At 38.6% G+C, this 21,952-nt stretch overlaps 1 protein-coding gene across 1 annotated transcript in view; it reads left to right on the forward strand.

Annotated features, from left to right (window-relative positions):
* The window catches only part of SUCLG2 (succinate-CoA ligase GDP-forming subunit beta), a 114,184-nt gene extending 94,674 nt beyond the window's left edge, over nucleotides 1-19,510 (forward strand). Inside the window, exons 10-11 of the mRNA XM_080605929.1 lie at nucleotides 11,292-11,412; nucleotides 17,555-19,510. Of these exons, the coding sequence (XP_080462055.1) occupies nucleotides 11,292-11,412; nucleotides 17,555-17,670 (237 nt within the window). The 3' untranslated portion in view covers nucleotides 17,671-19,510. The remainder of the gene's footprint in view (nucleotides 1-11,291; nucleotides 11,413-17,554) is intronic.
* Nucleotides 19,511-21,952: the final 2,442 nt, after the last annotated feature.

Consider the following 21,952-nt stretch of genomic DNA (forward strand, 5'->3'; position numbering starts at 1 on the left):
GAAGTGCATGTGGATTGGCTTTCAGGGCCAGTACATCAGTTCTCTGTTGAACTAGTCATTTGGATTAGGTTAATTGCTGTTACAGTACAGTGTCATTGCTGTTGCTGTTACTTCTGGTATTTCTTCATCTACACTGGCTCTTGATGGACCAGGACTTCATGGTGCCAGACAGTGTGTCAACACAGAATAAAATCCAAGTCTCTAATTCAAGGAGCTCACAGTTTTAGGAGATGATTTTGCATTACAGCGAAGTCCTATTAGGTAGAAAGGCAAAGTCTTGCTCCTCTGTCCTTCCATTCTTGATTTAGTTGGATTCTAGCCGTTAGAGGATTGTACCCTAAGGTTCCAGCGTGGTCCAAGTTGGAAAATGGAGATGGAGAGCTGCAATCACAGTGATTCCAGCTTGCCAAGTAGCCTTACCTTTGTCAAGCCTTAAGGTTTTTTCAGGGTTGAGGATGTCATGACTAAAAGGTGTCAGTGGAATGGCATTGGGGAATCTTAATGGAAAGCTTCCCTTAGACATGAAAGTCAGCATGAGAAAATGCATTGGGTTGACTGGCTGAGCTTAGCCAGAGGCTGCCATCAGCTGGCAGTACAGAATGGAGGCAGGAAACCTTTTTGATGCCTGAAAGGAGAGGGTGGGGATGGGATTGTGGTGGGCCATTAAGGACCTTGAAAGTGAAGGCAAGGCTTCCGTGATTAATCAGCGCTGCTACGGCAGACTGCGGCTCAGCGTGAAACACCCACTTGGAAACATTTTTATGTAATCTCTCTTTCGAATTCTCTTTAGCTACTACTGTGCTTAAGTACTTAAAAAGTGATTAACAAAAACTACAAGCAATGCATGCATTAAATTGTTTCTGCCTGCATTAATTTCCTTGCTTGTAACCATTTATATTGTTATCTTTGAAACAGAGACTTTGAATTTGCATTTTTTATACAGCTTTACCCAAATCGTGATAACATTCTAGGCTCTGTGTGTCTGCGAACAAGGTGTGTTAGGTGACAAAAAGGATTCCCTGATAAGGGGAAACTTCTCCTTTCTATCTCCCGTTCAGCAAAAAATATAAAAAGTGGCCACAAGAGGGTCATAAACCTGTAATTTCACTTTTATGCTACCAGTTTGCAGAATAAGAAGTCTGCTCTGCATATGCTTGTTTATCTGATTTTGAAAACCAAAAACTACGAGTGTGTTCTGGACTTAACTGTTCACTTAGTATTTAAAATTATGATCGATTGTTTTTTGCAGCAGACCAAGATTCTGAAACAGTTTGGGAGTTGTTTTTTTTTTCTTCTTCGGATTCCTGCACCAAGGAACCACGGTTAGGTTGCCAATATCTTACAGTATTGATCGCTGCAGAAAATCTGAATTTAGAAGAAGTCGGTTACAGAAGCCAAATGACAGCTGTTGGCTGTGTGATAGATGGGCAGTTTTTATTTGCTGAGCATTTGTTTGTTTTGATCATGCTTAGTTTCAGGCGTTAGGGCTGCATGCATTTGAGGCTCATTCAGACCTTTTTTTTATTTATTTGCCATTTAATGTCAGAGTTTAAGTCCTCACAAGATCTTCTGTTTTTCATTGAAGTTAACAGCTATCTGGATATTTTAGGTAGTTTAGCATACTGAGAGTGGCTCTCCTAGATATATTTTCCTTGACCATACTGCCAAACCACTTGTCAAAGAGAGCAATATGGTTAAATGAGACACCTACAGTTCCATGTGTTGAACCTCACTGAAATATAAGAAGTAGACTGATTTACATGGGTCTCCTGTTAATTTTAATGTGTATGACTCCCCATGGCTGCCTTGAGCATCTCAACCTTGATTACTCTAAAGTTAAGTTCTTTTATGCTGGCTTATCTATGATTATTTTATGCTCACTCCATCTGGTTCTTACTGTAGCTCTATAACTTGTTTCACAGTTCAGATTTGCTGATTATATCACTTTGTGGTTGCGGTTAAAACATTTGACTGTTTTTATTATAAGATGCTTTGATAAATTTGTGAAAAGTGTCTGGTAGATCATTATCGAATAATTATTTCTCTGAAGTTGATTCCTTTTTTGAATACAGAAAACATGGAAAAGTTTATCAAAAATAAACATGAGAGGTTAGATTATTATGGGGAATAAAGTAACATCACTGATCTGTACTTATCAAAGAGTCAGGCTATTTTTCCCCCCTTGTTATAAGGAAAAAAAAAAAAGTTGCATTTTATGATTTTGCAAGTAGCAAGACAATCCAAAAAGGATGTAGAACCACTTTGTCAGCTCCTGAGTCATCCCATTTCATAATAATACAGATCTTAGCTTAGCATCCTATTTGTGAGGATGTTATTACTGGCCATTAATTTTTAAACTGTCACTTTTTTTTTTTAAATTACTTTATCTGAACCTTGCAAACAATAAGGTTCATCATCCGTCTTTCAGCAACACTGTTCTCAGCCTCTCTGCCAGAGAGGCCAGTTTTCCAAAGAGACTTTTCTGGGACAAAATTGTTCAGTAACGTTTAGGTGGTAGCAAGTCCTGATAGTTGGCTACTTGTTGGTGCCAACTGGGAAGGTCGGAGGTGATGAGTAGTAGTCTGCCATACATCTCCTTCTGCTTGCTGGGAAATGCTGCAGGCTCATCAGCAAGGTAGGAGGAAATTGTCCCTAATTCTGCTTACACTGTCTTCCATCTAGGGCTTGGTATGTCCCAGGGAACTTGCTCTTTTTCCTACGAGTGCCCGTTGCTTAATGAGAAAGCTTGATGAAGCAAGAGGAGGGCATACACAAGCTATTCTTAAATTTGTTCTCCATGTAGACAAAGTGATACACCTGAATTTCAGTTCCCATTTTCTGATTGGAGCCCTATCCACAAAAGGATAGGAAAGAACAAGGAATTTAATAGTATTGAAATGAAAATTTTAAAAATGTAATCAAAATCACCTATTCTGACCGCCTGTCCAATGCCACATACTTCGACAATATTACACGGTAACTGCTGAGATGAGGCAGTACTGTAATCAGGGAAGCTGATGAAGGAACAATGACTCACGTATTAACTGTTTAGTGATTTAATTCAGACAGGGGTTGCATAGGTATAATAAAGAAATGATGGATATCTGTTTCTTTTTAATGGAAGAGTGTAACTGCATTGACTAAGACTTGGATCTGTCTTGATCCAACCTTCTGTCTCCAATGGCAGCCAAAAACAGGTTCCCAGAGAAGAGCGTAAGAAAAGGACAAGGCTGTGAGGGTACTTCTGATATGTTCCCCCTGCTTTCTAGTAATCTTTGATATCCTTGTATTTACCAGCCTCTGGCTTTCCTTCCGCAAATTTATAACTGTATTCTGGACTCATGTAAGCTTTTGATATACACAATAACCTGTGGCAATCAGTTCCACACAATAACTATATGCTGTATTTAAAAATGACAGTAAAAGTGCCCCTTTATTTTTCCCCCATCTCTGGCATTACAGGAACTGAGGGCTAGGCAATGAAATTACCTGGAGGCAGGCACTAAGTGATTGCACCCTGTTCCTTTTCCTCTTGCTACTTGCAGTCTTTCCTATATAACCTCCTTCAGCTTTCCTTTTTCTAAGATGGAAAGCCCTAGTTTATTTGTTCGTTCTGTATACAAAGCTTGTTCAGTATCTGTTACCCTTCTTTGTACCTTCCTTAGTTTTATTATTTCCGTTTTGATTTTACTTATGTGTTAATAGTTAGCTGATTTTTATGTGGTAGTAATTCAGAACCTAATGAGCACAGTAATTCAGGTTTTTGATGACTACCATGTTACCATAAAAGAACGATTTCTAATTATTTGGAGATTTCAGATGTGTATATGCAGTTCAGTACCCATGACAAGGCATTTTTATACTTTAATTAAGCTTTGGGAATTACAGAATTCCTTTCTAAAAGTTCATATTGTCTCAGTAAGAAAAACAGTGTGACCTAGATAGCAGTTTCTGTAGCATTTAATTTTCTTCTGCATGGGGAATAGATGTCAGAGATGTTTCTCAGGTGACAAAGTAGGAAGATCCCAAGTCTCCCTAGAGCAGAAGAGTTGCTGTTCTTCATCTGTTTTCTCCCTTGAGGTAGATACAATTGCTTAGTATTTTGATACTCCAGGTAAATATAGTATTTCTGTCTTTAAGGGTATTTTTAAAGAGGGGTAATAAAGATGGTTTCGATGGGTATTGGTTTCAGGAAATAAATCCCTTGCCGTAATGGTTTGAAAAGTAGTATTTAGGCTTGTCCCTTACCTAAAAGAAGGTGTAGAGCCGAACATACAATGATGGAAAAAGTAAATGGCAGGGGTGAAGTCTTATGGTGTGAGTGTCTTGACATGTGGAGTCCCTCTTAAAATCCAGCTCCTGGATTTCTGTTCCTTCTTCAAACAGAAGAGGAAATCTTCACGTAAAGTGACTTCCCAAGTTTCAATAAACAGAGAAATCCTAAGACTACTTTAAAGATCATGATTTTTTTTTTCTTGTTTTAAAACAATTTTAGAAAAAGTTTTAAAGTGATGCGTTGAAATGTACTTTGTTTAGAAATTTGACTGGTATTTGTCAAACTTCATTCACATATTAGTGAAAGTCAAATCAATGGCCAACCAGCTAGAGAGAAGGTGCACTTGAGATCTTCCCAAATTTATCATGTGTGCATTTTTAACTGGCTTTTGAATTAAAAATAAAGACTTGAACTAACCATCACATCAACAGGTCTATTTAGTCAAGGGTTTTTGTTTTTTTTTTTAGATATTCAGGATTGTATCATTTAACTGTATCAGCTTGGGTAACTTACCAAGTTTCTGTAACACTAAAATGCACTGAACAGTGTAATTTACTGTTAAAATAATTCATCTGATGGTACCTATGCTAGGCTTTGAGTATTGTATGAGTTCCATTTTTATGTATCCATGTTCTCCAGGTACACTCTTTCCAAGAATATTCCTTTTTTTTTTAGTTTGATGTAAATTTTTTTGGCCTTTTGCCTTTTGACACAACATAAAGCATGATGAAACTGTACACAGATCCATCCTAGGACACAGCACATTGCTGAGATAGGATAGTGTGCTTCCCATTGTATGGCATTGCTTAAATGATGATCACATTGCTACGTTATTTTTCAGAAAGCTGATTATTGTTTATCAGAAATCTAACTTGAACTAAAGACACTAAAGACGTTAAAGGTAGCACACAGTACAGTATCTCTGAGAAATTAAATCTTTAGTGCAGAGGCAAAATTCAAATAATGGATCAATTTGAGTAGACCTTTTACAGTCATACTACTGTATAGACCATCTTAGGTAAGTGGATTTGGAGGGTATTTATAACCTATTATACTCATATGGTGCAGTCAAATAAGATGAATTCCCAAAGTATTTAATGACCAGCGCTTACCAAATATACCTGTGAGAGGGGTGGCATGTGGGCATCTTGTTTTTGCTTTAATGAAATCCCCCAAATCAGACCTAAACATGCAAATATGCTTGATTCTGGATGCACAAAGAGAGATTTAAATGAAATCTGAAATATTGCACACTCATCTTATACAGAGGAACTGATCATGTGTGTTGTTTTGCTCTTGCAATATGCAGTCATGTAAGTAGTCCTCATCCCTTCATCGTATTTTGATCTGCATCCTGATTGGCTTATCCAGGGGCTTGATCTCCTTGAAGCTCGGATATTTAAATGATAGTCAGAACAAATTTAATTTATGCTCTTTTATTCCTTGTACCCATGATCTGATAGAAAACTTATCCCCTCATATTGGCACCAGAAATTCAATTGTTTTAGGAACTGCCAGGTACATTCCATCCCCAAAACAGTGCTAAAAGTTGTTTTGATTCTCAAATATACTTGTCAATAGTACTTTGTGGCCTCAACATTTTTCTTTCCCTCCCTTTCCTTACTCTTGTAAGGACTGAGGTGTTCCTGGTGGTCCATCCTGAGCTGTCTTTGGTGTCAGAGCTCTCCCTGCTGCAGGACCCCGCTTACCTGAGTGCTTTTCTTACCCCATCAAGGGGCCACAAACACGATCTGGCCAATCGTCAGGGTATCATTGTTGAATGATTTTCAAACTAGCAGAAGCCAATGCAATTGTGTCCCGGTCTAGATCCTGAATTTGTGGTAATCAGCAAAATCTCAAGACTGTAGGCTATTTTAGTGCATCAGAAGCTGAAGTTGCAAAGTTTTGATTTTACAGAATTGTGGTGTTTGGGATTTTTACTGTGTCACCAAAGGGGTTGCATTGCTAAAAGGGCTTCCCCCAGTGCTGTACTGGTGTGCAGGCCGGAGGCTGTCATCTCACCAGCCGTGCAAGAAAAGGGCATAACAGACAACAACTGGGTGTAGCAGAAACCAGGCATTCACTCTCAGAGAGACTTAGGTTCCTCAGGAACCTCTCAAACAGAAGCCAAAAAATAGCATCAGAGAAAATACATAATGTGCTTTTCCTACCTGTCAACCGGTCTTCCCCCCATACTGCAAGAAAGTCTGAATTTTGTTTTGGGGATTCATCAGAGTTCCTGTCCTCCTGTGATATTATGGCACATTACTAATGAATTTTAAACCCTGGCCCATTTTAAAATAGTCAAAAACGTTCAAAATTGCATGGTATTCATATTTTTTGACTGCAAGCGTTCTCGCATTGCTTCTAGATGACTCATCCTTCTTAATTTTATCACCTCCAGACTGTAAAAGTTCCATCCCAAAGATGCAAAATACTATTTTGCTTCTCATTTTATAAAGTAAAATAAGATGGTTTGACTTTAAGCAGAAAAAAAATAACCCTGCTCTTCTCTCAAGGGGGATTTTTATATTCCCTTTCCACATTGAGTTGCACTGTCCTCTAGTGGAGATTTTAAGCAATTGTTTCTGTATTTGTGGCTCTTTCTCCCACTCTGATACAGTAGATTTAATCTTTATTTGCAAATGAACCATAAATGTAGCCTTATATAAAAAGCTAGTGGATTATAGTAAGATTTCAAAACTGGATAATAAAAAGCTATATTTGACCTGCAGTCCAATTTATAGTAATACAGGGACATTTAAAAATGTTTCTGTCTGACTTATCAGTTGGAGCAGAAGGGTGGAGTAAGGATGCAGATTTATGGCATCTGGTTTTTGTTGCGTGGTATTGAAAGTTGCAGGTAATCTGCTTCTCTCACATTGAAACAAATGCTGTAAGGTGTGAATAAATGAATAATAAAGGCCAGTGGAAAAATAAGAAGGATTAAATACAGCTTACTAGATTGGAAATGAAGAAACTCACATCCCATTTTATTCATGGCTTTGTTTTATTTGTCTCAGTATTGCCTGGTAGTATGCTGCAGGCTTGCTTTTCTTTTTTGTTTTCTGGCAACTTCACAGATTAGTTTGGTAAAAAAATAAATGTATTTTTGAGGACATAAAATTAGACCCTGCTGACCAGAAGGACTGGGAGATATGATGCATGTTTTAACCTCAGAGAGCACTAGGAGCCTTCAGGCAAGAGCATGTTTGCCAACTGTAGCATGCGAAGCAACTGCTTCAAAGTAGATGTGACCCGTGCCATCCTGGAGAAGAAATCTTGACAAATTTAGGCTGTTTCATAGTGTCTGGGTACATTTTTAGCTGATGAAAGAGTTGGGAGTGGTCAAAACCTGAATTTAGTTAGCTTGAGATGTCAAGGTGTTTTTTTTCAGATTTCAGTCAAAGCAAACTGTAAGCAAGCGATTTCCTCGTGTAGCTTTTAATTTGCTGCAGATGTGATTTTACTGACAGTTGCTGAATAGCTTCTTTTCAACTAAAATAAATGGATTGAGCTTCAGAGCAACAATTTACAGCAAGGTCAGATTATATTGGTGATTTTATAATAATATTTATAGTTCCTGGTATTCATGCATCTCTGTGTGCATATAAGGGAAAAAGATGCATACAAAGTCACTAAGACGTGTCTGACGCTGCTAATAGATGGAAAACTGTTGCAAACCTTTCGTGCTGTCATCAGTTTCGATGATGTTTTGTGTTTTTTCTATGAGACATTCTCATAAAAAAAGTACACTAACAGAAATCTGGTTTTAGGGGATTTGAATATTAGAATAATTACATTTTTGAGCTTTCTCTGTTGGACATCGTGAAATATTTTGTTTTATGGTAAAATACATTTAAAAAACCAACAACTTACGTTCCAATATACATTTTCACTAATATTCAGAAGAGATCTGTGCTGTAAAATCATGGTCTTGGTGATTTGGGGGTTGGACAGGTCTCTAGCTGAGGTTTTGCCCATGCATTTTTTGCGTGCCTATTCTGATCCTGAAAAGCAACAGCTGAGGAAAAGATTTCACAACTGGCATAAGCTGACGTGAGCCTGTGTTAGCAGGGAAGGTTATTCCCACTCCATCCCAGGCCCTAACAGCTGTCGAGGGCTCTCCCTCGCCTCGGCCTGGTGCTGTCTGTTGGTGGGCTCGGTGGGCATCCGTCGGGGGTGCTACTCTGAGCAAGGCTTCCCTCTTTGGTGGCTGCCCATGCTTGGACTGTCTTAAAGCAATTATCAGACCTCAGGTTAGTTTGCAGTTGTGTTTTATGTGAAATTCTGAGTTTCACCAGATATGAAACTTCTGCCATCGCTCAGCGCTGCAGTGCGTTGTTCTCCAAAGTCTGTTCTAGTTGTTCTGTGGCGGTAACAAAGGTGGAAAACGAAAGAGCAAGAACAACCTGCAAGTGTCAAGGTTTTGTCCTCTCTATTTTTGCATATAGATGTGTGGTGTTAGTGCAGAAGGATGTTCAGCAGACTGGAGTGCAGAGCTGCAGACAGCGAGACGGCCTGTGTATAGATTTCTAAATGGGCTTTAGGAAAGGTGGAGTGCTTTATAGGTGCTGCCTGGAGTCATCCTGAAGTGTACAGTGACCTGATGTCATTGTGCATTTTGTTAAGGCCTAGGAACATTTTAGAATAATAATAATAAAATACACTAAGTGCATTTTTCAAGTGCAGGCAGGTATGTGAAGCTGTGCTTCTGCTGCACCTGCAATGCCCTTAATTGCTTTCAACCGGCAGCCTCGTGGATTATGTCAGTGATCCACAACAAGCCTAACAGCAATCTCTTATCACAATTACTTCAATTAATACAGAAATATATTTATATGGGGTATTTTTTTTTATTTTTGGTGCCAGGTAGAATTGCAGGCTTTGTCAAACCTTGCTAAGGCTTACTTTAACATAAAGTAAGTTGCTACAAATTAAAATTGTTATTAATAAGGCAATAATGATTTTATATGGAAACAGATCTGCGTAAAATTTCCATCACTCTTGCTTTCCAGCCCTGGTGCTTGGACCGGGCAGACTGTGGGTTGTTACCACCACTGATGGTGATGTCTTAATGCTATTGTGGGTTCCCTTATTTCTCCAGAGGAGTCCATAATCAATTGCGAGTACATCTGAGGGTGATATCACATCTGTCAATTGTTTTGGTGGATGGAAAGAGCCCAACTTGTGGATATACTTGAATTTCCTTAATAATGTTGCTGAAATACAAAGTAATTTTGTAAGGTATATAGTATTGGATAGAAGTGGTAATTAGAGTAATAATGCTACCAAGTAACCTGTCCTGTACCGAACTGTTTGCCCTCTTAATATAAATCTCATGTTGCATATGCATTAGATACTGAGAATGCCAATGCGTAAGAATTCTGATACGCAATGGGAGGTTTATTTTTCTTACAGACTTGAATGACACAGAGATCATGCATTCTCTGTGCACATGAAATACTGAAAACCTTTTCATCCATCTGCTGGGTCTGAATGTTAAAGTTCTTTCAACTAGAAATGCAAGATCCAGTCAGGCTGCAGAAGCACATATAAACAATGTTCATGAATTTCCGAGGAGTTAAGGTGAATCTCAGCATCATTTGGGCTGATCTGTTGGCTTATTTGGAAGATTACAATAAAACCCAAGATTGAATTCTGTACCTGATTCAGTTTCTTATTGATTGAATCCTTTTAGACTCCTCTCTAATTTAACAGTGTATTTTTATTAAAGCCAAGCATACAAACATCAATTATCCAAGCTGCATCTAATTTCCTTCAACATTTTTTTCCTTTTGCTGCCAATGGATTAGAGGGCCTGATTAGAATTCAGCTTGAAAGCTGAAAAGAAGATCCTTAAATGAGAATGTCTGCATTAGGAATTAAAATATCTGTACTGAGCATAAAATCCTCCTCCTTATCTCTAATAATGTAAACACCCTTGGTTAAGTTGATCTGTCACGTGCCTGGTGCAATGTCCCTGAATTAGGAGCGTGTATTAGAAAGGGCAAAGCAGTGTCTGGGCTTGTCCTGCTGCTAGAGTGCATCACTAGTACATTTTAACATCCAAGCACTTTGCATAGGTATCTCCCTACCATAAGGGTTAATGGCATGAGAGTTTGAAGGGGCTCTATTTTCCCTTTTTGTATGTTTTACCTTCTAACACTGAGAGTGTTTGCGTGTGCCCAAGTAGTTGGAGCAAGGCAGAGAAGGGGCCTTGTAAGGTTTCACCACTGGTAGCTTCTTCACAGGTAAGGATTCTGTAACAACACAAAGGTTACTGCTGTTATTGCTAGATTTTACTATCACTGTATTTGATTTCACAGAAATCAAGTGATCCTTTCGAGCTGAGGACCCAGAGTGTTGTATCCTGTGAAGTATAATTTAGTTGTGAATCGGGTGCAGGAATTTCAGTTTCAATATACTGATGAATAACGGTTTTTCAAGGTTGTTATCAATTAATCTGTATTAATGAACGCTCTTCATTACATGCCTTCCCTTATTAATTAGAATTAATTAATTTTACTCCTCCTTATCGAGTCAAGGCAACTATATTACCACTTCCTTTGCACTGCTTATAATAAAGCGAGCATCCAAATTGTTTTGTGAAGTGTATGTGAATACTTCATTGCATGTGCATACACACACATCCAAACAGTGTTTTCTGAGCTCCAGCCTCTGAAGATTCAATACATGAAAAGAAAAAAGTCTAAAATGTAGATTGTTTAATCTGTTTTTATTTTTACTAAAAAGTAGAAATTCCACTTTTCTCTGTAATGTTTCTATGACATAAATTGCCATTCCAATTTCGACCAAGGCAGTTAATCACTGCTGCATGTTACAGAAGCAGTACACTCGGAATCAAGTTCTCCAAGCTCTAGATGTGAAGCTTCGAGCAGTCTGTAAATGACGCCCTGTCTAACAGAGGGACGTTTTTACCCTGCTTTGCATATCTTACCTATGTTTAGTAAAATATATATTAAAAATTTCCCGCTCTGTTTCTTTCCTACAGGTTGAAGCAATACTTGTAAACATTTTTGGTGGTATCGTGAACTGTGCCATTATTGCCAACGGTATTACCAAAGCTTGCCGAGAGCTTGAGCTGAAAGTGCCTCTGGTGGTCAGACTGGAAGGTGAGTGCTAGTGCTTTCTGACAAAATCTTCCCTCAGGTGCACAGTAATCCCTTTTGGCTTTTGGTGGTCGCTAAGCTCAAGATAGGCTAGTACGGCACGATACAAATGTGTTCAATTCTTCATCCGTAATGACTTGAAGACAATAAACTCTTTCTTTGCATATTTCTGCATCCCTGGTCCCAGGTGGTATTTGAAGTGATGTAATTTTGCAGTGAAAGCATTATGGTTTTGCTTGTAACATTTGCAATGCAAATAGAAATGATTTTGATGCAAGTTTCTATTCACTGGAAGATATTTCTTTTTCATGTGATTTTTACTGAATGCAATTCTATTATTGCTAAACCTGTAGCAACAAAGAGTTTTCTTAAATTTACTTCAATATAATTAAAAGAAAAAGTTTGAAAATGTTATTTCTGAGAGAACTTACTGTAATGCATTCTTCTGTCCAAGTATCTGATCCAGCTAAAATCCATTAAAAACAGAAGATTTGGTAATGGTATGGAATAATTTTATAGGACACCCAGAGTTGTTAAATTGGAAACAAAAGAGAAATGAAGAGGAGAGGAAGAGCACTCCTTGGTGGTTACTGGCTCCTCTTCCGTTCCTTACCACAACGGCGGTGGGCAGAGAGTTCTGTCATTTCTGAAAAGTGTCCTGAAGGAGGAAGGCAGATTCTTCTGTCACTGAGTGGGTAAAAGGTATAAAATACCCTTTCACTCCGCACTGGTGGTGAATGGAGGAAATGCATCCTTTTTATGGATTAGAGATAATAAACAATAGTGTGTTTTTTCATACTAAAAGAGGTTTAAAAAAATATAGGGTTCTGAATACCCCAGACTTTCTCTTATTCAAAAAATAAACTTACGAGGCAGGCTCACCGTGAAGCCCTTTGTTTAGGGGGGTGCTTCTTTGGCTTTTCTTGATGAAGATAGACACGTAGCACAGCCTGACATGCAGTTCGGTCCTGTCAAAGATCCACGGTGCATTTCCCTGCAAGGCTTTAATAATTTTCAGAGGGCATAAAAATATTCTTGGTTTATCATGGGTAGCCTTTTGCTGTAGTAAGCACAGGAAAATTTAAATAAAATGGATTTTAAAACCAATGGTGAAGATTTTCTTTAGGTGATGAAGCACCTCTGAACACCATAAGAGACTAACTGGATAGTTTGGAACGGGTGAAGGAGAGACTGATGGATGTTGGCTACCAGCAGGGAAGTTTTACAATATAAAATCTCATTGTTTATCAGCTCTAGGCAATGTTGCTTAGCTTTTTGTCATGGCAAAAAAAAACTTTTCCTGTCTGTCTTCTGTAGCTGGAAAAAGTTTATCAGAAGTGCAGAGTAACTGTCTATTATAGCTGTCATTTTATAAGTGAAGATATTGGAAAAGTCATGAGTTCTCCTTCTAAACCTGATAGCTCAAAGTGTTTTCTAATGCAATGGTTGAAAACAACGTAAGAGAAACAGAAGAATTAACTCGCTTGTTTTAAACTGCAGTCCGCTGTGTCTGCCTTTGGTCTTTCTCTGGTACATGTTCCACGATTGTACACAAGCCAGGGTGATTTATTTTTTTTTTTGTGACTTCTGGGAGATTGCAAGAGACAAAGCAGTCCCTGGGCTGAATTAGCAAAGTCCTAATTGTGTTAGCTACTGCATGTTGGGTTTTTCTGGAAGAGGCGTGGAGCGGGAGAGCTTCTGGCTCAGGGTTGCGCGAAGCCTCGTGGAGGCGACTGCGTGGTGCCCATTCCCCTTCTGCCGGTGACCTTTATGAGAGCCATGCGCTGCTTATGCACAGAGGTCAAAACTAAGTCTTCAGAAAGTCAAACACGTGTTTTAATACAAGCATCTTCTGATGCTTGACCATCTTTGACCATCTTCCCAAGATAGCATGCTCTTCGCCAGGTTTGTGATGATGCTTTTCCTAGACTTGCTTAGTGATTCAAGAGATAACGGAGGTAATTTTAATTCCTTCTGTTAGTCCTGGTGTTACCTGTTAATTCATTCTAAACGATGACCTCTGATGTTTACAGCCTTCAGATGTTGTACTTAGAAACTGTTAGCTTGTAGCTTCTGCCTTCTCTGCCTCCTTAATCACCCGATATATGCAATATATGTATTTGGTTCTTTTAATCTTTCCTCAGAAATCAATCCCTCTGGTTCCTTAATCATCTTCCTTGTTCTTCTTTGAACTTCTACTAGGTTATCCAAATATGTAATGATTTTGAATTAATAATGAGGACTGTGGAAGAAATAAGACTACCTAAGACTTTTTAAAACATCACTGATAACATTTTATACTTCAAAAGAAGAAAAAGGGACAGGCACTTTTTTGGATTTCCGTTCTTCTAACGAAAGGTTCATGATTATTCCCATAAATCTAACAGATTTGTGACCTGCACTTTGCATTCAGGCAAAGAGTCTGTACTGTATTACAAGTGTCTCGATGACTAGAGTTTTAATCAGTCAAATCTGCCTTGATTTAGCAGGATTCTGTGGACAAATCTTTGTTCTCAGTTGTATAATAATTACAAGCTGTTTTACCAGTGGATAAAGAAAGGATTACTCTTCTCTTTGAAAATGGTAACTTTATAATTACATGTATTTACTTGCCTTATCGGTAAAGAACTCAGCAGCTGAGACGCAGGATTATTGTTGTTTGAAAGGCTTATGGACAAATGGAGAAACTACATATTCCAAGTTTTATCTTCTACAGATGTCGAAAACTCACTTCTGCTGTTTTTATGCAGGATTTTTTTTTCCTTTAAAATGTAATGTATTTCAATTAAGTTTTGCAAGAACTAGCTAGCAGTGCTGAATGGAAGCCAAAGCTTGTTTTGCGTTTATGTAGCTCAGTGTTAGATGAAAATATGAAAGAATAAAAAAGAATTGTGAATTAGATGTCTTCTTCCTATGTTGGAAATTTTCTTCTTTCTCGCTCTGCAAAAGAATTGTTTGTTTCTCTGGTTCATAGGACAAGAAGAATTGGGAGGATTTAGAACTACTTAATACGTCGAAACACAGTTAGAAGCAAACTGTTTTCTATTCAAATGCCTGAATGCAAAATGTTGCCTTATATTTAGAAATGTTGTGTTATATTTAGCCATGTGATTCATGACCTTCTGGGTTCTTCAGCATCTAATGATTTTATTTTTTTTCAGAAATCTTCCATACACAAGTGAAATTTTGCTTCAGTTTGTGTATCTTGCTCTCATTGGCTTGTCAGCACAAGTACAGTTCAGTATGGATGTCTGATTTTATTATCCCAGATTGCTTATCAAGAATGAAGAATGGGGTATTGCAAGGTCATACTTAGTACTTTTGTATCCATCCCATCAAGCGTTCTGAATTTAAACATTCAGCACAAGTGTAAATGTGCTATCGAGTCTCTCCCACTCTAGGATGTAAACACGAAGCAGAGGAAAATATTTAAATAAACCTTGGGAAAAGTTAAGATAGGAAAGGCAAATTGGTTGGGCAGAATAGAAAGAATTTAATTGTCTGTTGTAAGCAGTCAATGAAAGTGTTGTGGTTTTATTTTTTCCTTGACTGTATAGCCAACAGGTACAAGATGTGTAAGCCACCAAAACTTCACGTTCCCTAGGTAAAGATCATCACTTAAAGCTTATCACTAGAGATGGCATTGCAGAATCTTGCATCCTCGCCAGCCATCATCCCCAAGCAGTGGTGACGCAGCCTGCTCCTAATGTCTATGACAGTGCAGGTGAATAATGAACATCACCAAAATCCTGTTGGAGTATTACTGGGGGTGGATTTTTTTGTTGTTTTCGATCGACCTATGCAGTCCTCTTGACTCATTTGTTACAGTGCGTGCTGGTAGAATCCTACGATTTGTAGAAACATGCTTGGATGTAAAATCTATTACAAGGATTTCAAGGATTTTTAGGTAACGAGTTGAATAGATTTGCTTTGCTAGTGATAGCAGAGATTTCAAGGCAAAAGAGGTGTAAATGTGACACATCCAATGTACACAAACAGAGAGGCTTGTTTCAGAACCCGAATTTCCAAAGGAGAATATTTAAAATATAAAGCCTGACAGCATATGCTGATAAAATTACAGCTTTCCTGTTTTTCTTTGGAGTGTCATTGATGGTAATACTTGTCAGAAGGAAAAAAAAAAACTTTCATCAAAATGGCATTCTCCTAATAGGAGACAAGTTAAAAAACAAACAACAAAAACAAATGACAACAAGAAAAAAAAAAAACACCAACGACAACAGAAGCCCCAAAGCCTTCAGTCTTGTGAATTTTCACCATTTGTCCATTTCCGTGCAGGTGCAGGGCAGGTTATTTCCATAGCCTGTGTTTGGATTCTGTTTACAGTTCTCTGACACCATCCAGTGGCAAGAGGTTAATGTCAGAATAGTGGGATTATTTATTTGTTTATTTTAACATCTGCTGCAATAAGATAATGCCTTTTGTGGATTCTTAAATGTTTCCGGTATTTTCTGAACATATAATTTTAAAACTCTTACCTCTGCTTTCAGCAGGATCTCATTACAATTGCTACATGCTCCATATATCTAAAATACTTATCACAATATGATAAAAAGCTTATATATATATATATATATATATATATATATATATAAAAGATTGCTGCAAAGGAAATGCTCAAAAATGTTTAGTAGTATGCCTGGCCTATAAAACAATATTTTATTTATTAAATACAGTAAGTAACCTCAGTCTTTTGACAGCAATAAAATTTTCTCAGCCTTCATGTTTTCATTCATCTGCATAAACTCCTCTCTCCCTTTTCAGAGAAGTGTTTTCTACTGATTTTGTAATGCCTGGTAGACAAGTGGTGTGCAGAGCAATCAGTGTGGCACAGAATAGAGCCAATGTATTGTTCCCATTCAGACCTGATAGTAAATTAATATTGGCCACTTAGTGAAGAGCAGAAGTTAAGTTTAAACATTTGGCTGTCACAAACAGCACAATATTTTTCTGTATGGGAAAAATTCCAAGAAAAAAAATGTTCCCTGTCTCCATTTATTGTCCCCATTACTACTGGGACCTACTGCTACAGAGATGTCTTCGGTCTTTTTCAGTGCCGATAGTGGGAATCCTGACTTGAGCACCCTGTTGATACAGACTTCTGAATTTCTCTATTTCTGCTGTATAATTTCAGACATTATAAAATGTCTGACAAATAAAATTAAAAAATAAAATAACAAATTCACCCTTTAAAAATTCACCCTTTAAATTGAGCATTCTGGAAGTTGCACAATACAGAGTATACTTCTTGCTTTGTTAATAATTAAAGGTATAATTAGTGTGTAGTTCCAAATATAATTAAAATTCATTTTGCTAGGTCTAGGAATTATAAAGTAATTAAGCATTTTGACATGGCAAATGAACAAGAAACTTGATCTGCAGGAGTGAGTAGAAATGATCCTACAGAGGATCAGCTCAGAGTCTTGTGCATGGGAGAGGTGATGTGATCCCAAAGTGTGCATTCCCCTTGCTCAGTGAGATATCTGATTCAAAGTTCTTCTGTTGTGCAAGACATATCAGTGAGCAAACCTGATGGCTTTGCTGGAGAAAGTTCTGGAGAATTCAGGTTTCCCTTTTTAATTTGTTTAAAAAAAAAAAAAAAAAAAGAGCTAGAGTAAATGGGAAATCTGACTGAATCCTCTTTGGCCATTCTTTTTTCTTCTCCTGTGGATGCATGTGAGTTTTGGACCTCAGTTCCTCCAGAAGTGTTGTTTTCTCTGCCTCTCATCAGCAGCCTACACTGCTAGGTGTTTGTCGATACGTAGTCCTTTAAACTTGAATAAATGTAAAAAAGGAGTCTGCTGTGAAATTCTGAGTGTCTTAAAGGCCTTATACTTAATCCATTATCCACTGCTCTTGCTGGATGTCCCTACCGACGTTGGATTGACCCTCTAATCTTCACAAGCCCCTCTTGTAGATGCAAGTGCTATTACCAGATTGCATTGTCTGTCAAAATTGTCATTGAAATTCAGAGTTCCTTCCTCTCAGCTCAGTCTAAACCAATCATTGAATCTGTTGTTGAAATGATGTGCAGGTTGAAGCATCAACCCCACTAAATCTAGTGATTTAGTAGAAAATGCTCATTTATTCATTAACGTTACTAATTATAGTCAATGTTCTTTATTAGGAACAAATGTTCATGAAGCCCAGCGCATTCTGAATGAGAGTGGACTCCCCATCACGTCTGCAAATGACCTTGAAGATGCAGCGAAGAAGGCAGTGGCCAGTGTGGCCAAAAAATAACTCCTTGAAGTTATTCTCATGGAAAGTGTCTGTGTTTTACAAGATGTCATTCCTGCCATTTCAGAGAGGATTAGTGGACTTTTCCTAACCAGTCATCAGTGTCTGGGGGACTTTGTGACACATGGCAAACTTGGGCTATAGGCTGGCAAATTAGGCTTTGGAAATTTTGCAGCTACTTTCTTGAAAAGTATGTCTTTATCTCGGTCGGGTAATTTTGTTATTGAGAGTCTTATTAAGTAATACTTAGTTTCATAAAGCTGTTTTTCTGCTTTTCCTCCAAAATTGCCACTGATAAACTCATGATAAGATACAATAATTAATAACTGACTTCTATCAACAGGATTGTTCTTTAATCAAACACATAGTTCACCTGTTTCACAATACTATCATTAATTTTTTATATTGTAGAGTCAGCAAACTAATAATGGGTTTATATTTTTATGAATTTTTACAATAATGTAAAAAAATTGTGCTTACAATATCTATTTTTATTCAAATGAAAGTTTTTTTTAGAAAGCACACACTTTGCCTTAAGATGATTTTCTTTTGTAGATGCAAAAGTATACCTCATAATAGGAAAAGAGATTGAGCAGTTGTTAGTGAAAGGACCTTCCACTCTTATACTTTACCTATAAACAGGTGAAATGTGATTTATTTTCTATTTTTCAGAAATGAAGTGCAGTATTTCTAGGTGTAACCATGTCATACAGAAAGCTCTAGGAGAATGTTCCTGTTGGGCAGGAAATGGCTGCTAACTTTTCAGAATAACCTCTTTCATAAGTATGCCACTGCAGTGAGGTTTTAAAGATGAGAACCTTAACCAGTCTTCTGTGGGATCATGGAGTACTCTTCAGTTGATATATCGTCAAAAAAAAAAAAAAAAAAAAAAAAACAACTTTGAATTATTTATTGAGAATAAAATCCAAATTAACTTTTCAAATTTTAAAATATTTTATTTCTAAGACATCAGCAAAAATATGTACAAGAAAAAAAAAGTTTCAGTAGTCAGATATTGACTAAGATTTATTTTGGTTATATATGCCTTTGTAACAGTCAAAATTCAAGCTGTTAGTTACATGAATCATTCATTCAGGGAACAGAAGACAATACCAAATGGCTCATGTAACTAAAGAAATCAGTACAAATCTCACTCAGCACAGGAACTGCATGAAATTCATCAATAAATTGAACAGAGTACAAAGGAGTGAATATAGTGATCTGGTCTTGAAGACTTTGTAAATGGGCAGAGAGGTAAAAATTTGTCTAATAAATTCTTAATTGTGATTTTTTGAGCAGCTCCAATCAATACTATGTTCTACTTAGAAAAATGTAAATAAATTTTTCTTGGCATTCCCATTAAAACTATCAAAATGAATTATCTGCACTGATCTCTGCCTCTTCACACAAACAGTGTAGATAGGTTGCTATCTTCAGTTAGTATAGGGTGTTTTTTTCTTCTCCATTCCTTTCTCTACATATTGCTCAAGGCAAAAATGTCTGACCATTAGAACAGCAATAAATATGCCACTAGGTATGTACTTATGACTGAATGAAGGAGAAGGGTATCGTTAGCAGTTCTAGCGAAGGTGTTTAGAAGTGCAGTGCTTCGCAGGAAGAAATGTTTACCTCACCACAATAAATAAAAAAGTCACTCTTCTCTGTATTTTAATACTGGAAATAGAGGCATTCTGTGGAAGAACTGTTGATGCAATATTGTCGTACACTGTGGATCTACTTCTGGCCTCAGAGCCATTCGTTGTGTGCGTGCATCATTATTAGTCTGCAGAGATCAACATTATCTACACCAACTCTTAGTCCAATAAATGTACAAATGAACCCATTTAATGACTTTATCCTCTCTAGAAAATATGAAATAATTTGTCTGTTGCGTTCTGTGTTCTTCCATTTGGCATTTTGTTACAGATGGGTGAAATTAAATGCATAGGAATTTATTTGCAAGTGGGTAATAAACTCATATATACATGCTTTTTATCTTTAAAAAGAAAACAAAAAACTTTCTCCCCCATGCACCCCATTTCTTACACATAGGCTCATGACAGTACATACAAGTTTTATTCCTCTTAAGCCGTATGTGGAATAGAACCGTAACATTTTACTTTTCAGCTGTTAGGTGGGACGTTTCCTTAGCTCTGGGTGTGGATTTTTGAGCCGGCACGCTTCCCTTGGGCCAAGGCCCTGTGTGCTTTCTGTAAGCAGAGGCTCCCTTTGTATGCTCGGTTTGCCTCGTGTGGTGTTGCGGACCGACTTGTTGTTACTTGCATGGGATGTTTCTCTGTGTATGGAAACGTTTATAAAGTTAGTTTTGGTCTCCCTTGGAAAGGAGATCTGGCTACAATTCCTGTAGTTTTAGCTGTTACAAAGCACAAGTAAACGTGCAGTACCTCCACGGGATGCTTTTGCCTTTGCTCAAGCACGTTGCAGCCCGGCACGAGCGAGGTTTGCTGCCCTCAGCGGCTGTCCTCAGCTCGCTGCCCCCTCCGCGGGCTGAGCGCCGGACTCCAGCCGGCCGCCGTGGCCAAAGGGACGTGCGGGAGCATCGCCCTGCCTGCGGAAAGCCAGCGGCCGTGGAAGCAGCGGGTGAGTCCCAGTTAATCCCCTTTGTGAAAGTTTAAGTGGGATTTAGTCGGCCTTTCCATTTTGAGATTTCAGCCTGTATTCATAAAGCTCTGTAGGATTGGGCACTTAGAAAGAAAAGCAAGAGGAAGCTGTTAGTGCTGACATCGTATTACATCTTTAACAAGATACCTTTCAGTGCTCACAGTGAGTGCGTAACAGCTGGGAGCTCTGGAGTAACGTCCTTAACGTTCATTTACTATCCTGTTCGTCAGGGCTTTCCTTCCATGCGTCTGGAAAAGCAGCTGGTATCATGCAGAACAACAGGGATCAGATCAGCGTGTCGGTGCCCAGGTGGGGCCTTCCCTGCACACCAAAATCTGCTTCCCCCATCGAGGGCCCTGCTCTGCCCCTTGCCTTGCCCTCTGAGATGTGCCGTGCCTGGGGCCTGGGGGGTTTTCAGACCCAGGCACCGCGATAACCTCTGCTTACTGCGGGAGCTTGGCCTGGATGGTTCCCCTGTGCCCAGACACCAGCTGCATGCACCGGGCTAGGTGCTGGCACCACCACGTCCTGTACAAGGAGTCGACTTAACTACAGAAGTCCAAAAACCTACCAGGTTTAGTGCTTCGTTACATAAAAAATACTGATACTAGGTGCTGCTGGAAGGCTCTGAACTGGCTGTGAGGTTTCATGTCTTATTTCTCACTGGCTTTCAGATAATAGGACTTTTTCTGAAGTCTGGGAAGGGGCAGAGGGCAGGCAGATCGCTGCACGTCCGACTGGCTTGGTTTGGAGCGCTGCAAAAGGCTGCTTCAAAGACAGAAGAAATCCTCTTCCGCAAGGGGCAGGAGTCTTCCTTGTATCCGTCATGGGCAGGACAAGCAATGAGGGACTTGGCCCGTGGCAAAGGACATTTAGGTCAACCTGGTGGGCACAAGGTGAGCCAAGGAACAGGCTGTGAAATCATCAATGGGTGTTTTTTAGAGTCAGCTGAGCATCTGTCAGGGCTGGTTTTAGAAGAGCTGATTTTTGCCTCGGGGCAGAGGGATGGATGAGGTGACCTTCCAGCCTGATTTGATAGGATTTAATGCTCATTGGTAAGGTTTTGTTTTTGTTGTTTTCTTTTTAACTTGTAGGTGCAGGGAGGAAAAAGGAGGACAGATCTGGTGGATTCTTGAAAGAAACCGTTCTTAATTTTGTCACCAAGAATGATCTGCAGCTGCCAGGGAAATGAAAAGCAGCTTATGCAAACTCAAGACTTTCTGTAACAATGGGAGCAGTGTTATTGCAATGCATAAAAGGCTGAGCAGAGAATTAGGGGTATCTATCAACTTTAATATGTTTAATTTAAAAGGGAACAGGTTGCACCAACAATTTTTTTTTCACTTAATGAGGCCCATTCATAAGGAGAATAACAGGATTTGCCTGTCACCCAGAGGAAATCATGGTATTCGTATTTGTACTTTGGTGCAAAACTCGTGTTGATCGCAGTGATTTAAAACTTTTTCCAGCCCAGCTGCAGTCGGTTTGATGTCAGGATCCTTTCATCCGGAGACAGATGCAGCCTTGGTAGAATCCTGAACGCGTCTGTGTCTTTGTTCAACCTCACAAAGTACCAGCTAAAGATTAAAAATAAAAGTGTGCATGGATTATTGCACGTTGTTCTTCAGAGAGGCCCACTATGAGCTAAAACCTGAGGTAGCCA

The sequence above is a fragment of the Anser brachyrhynchus genome, assembly GCF_964034855.1.
Source record: "Anser brachyrhynchus genome assembly, chromosome: 10".
Taxonomy (NCBI): Eukaryota; Metazoa; Chordata; class Aves; order Anseriformes; family Anatidae; genus Anser; species Anser brachyrhynchus.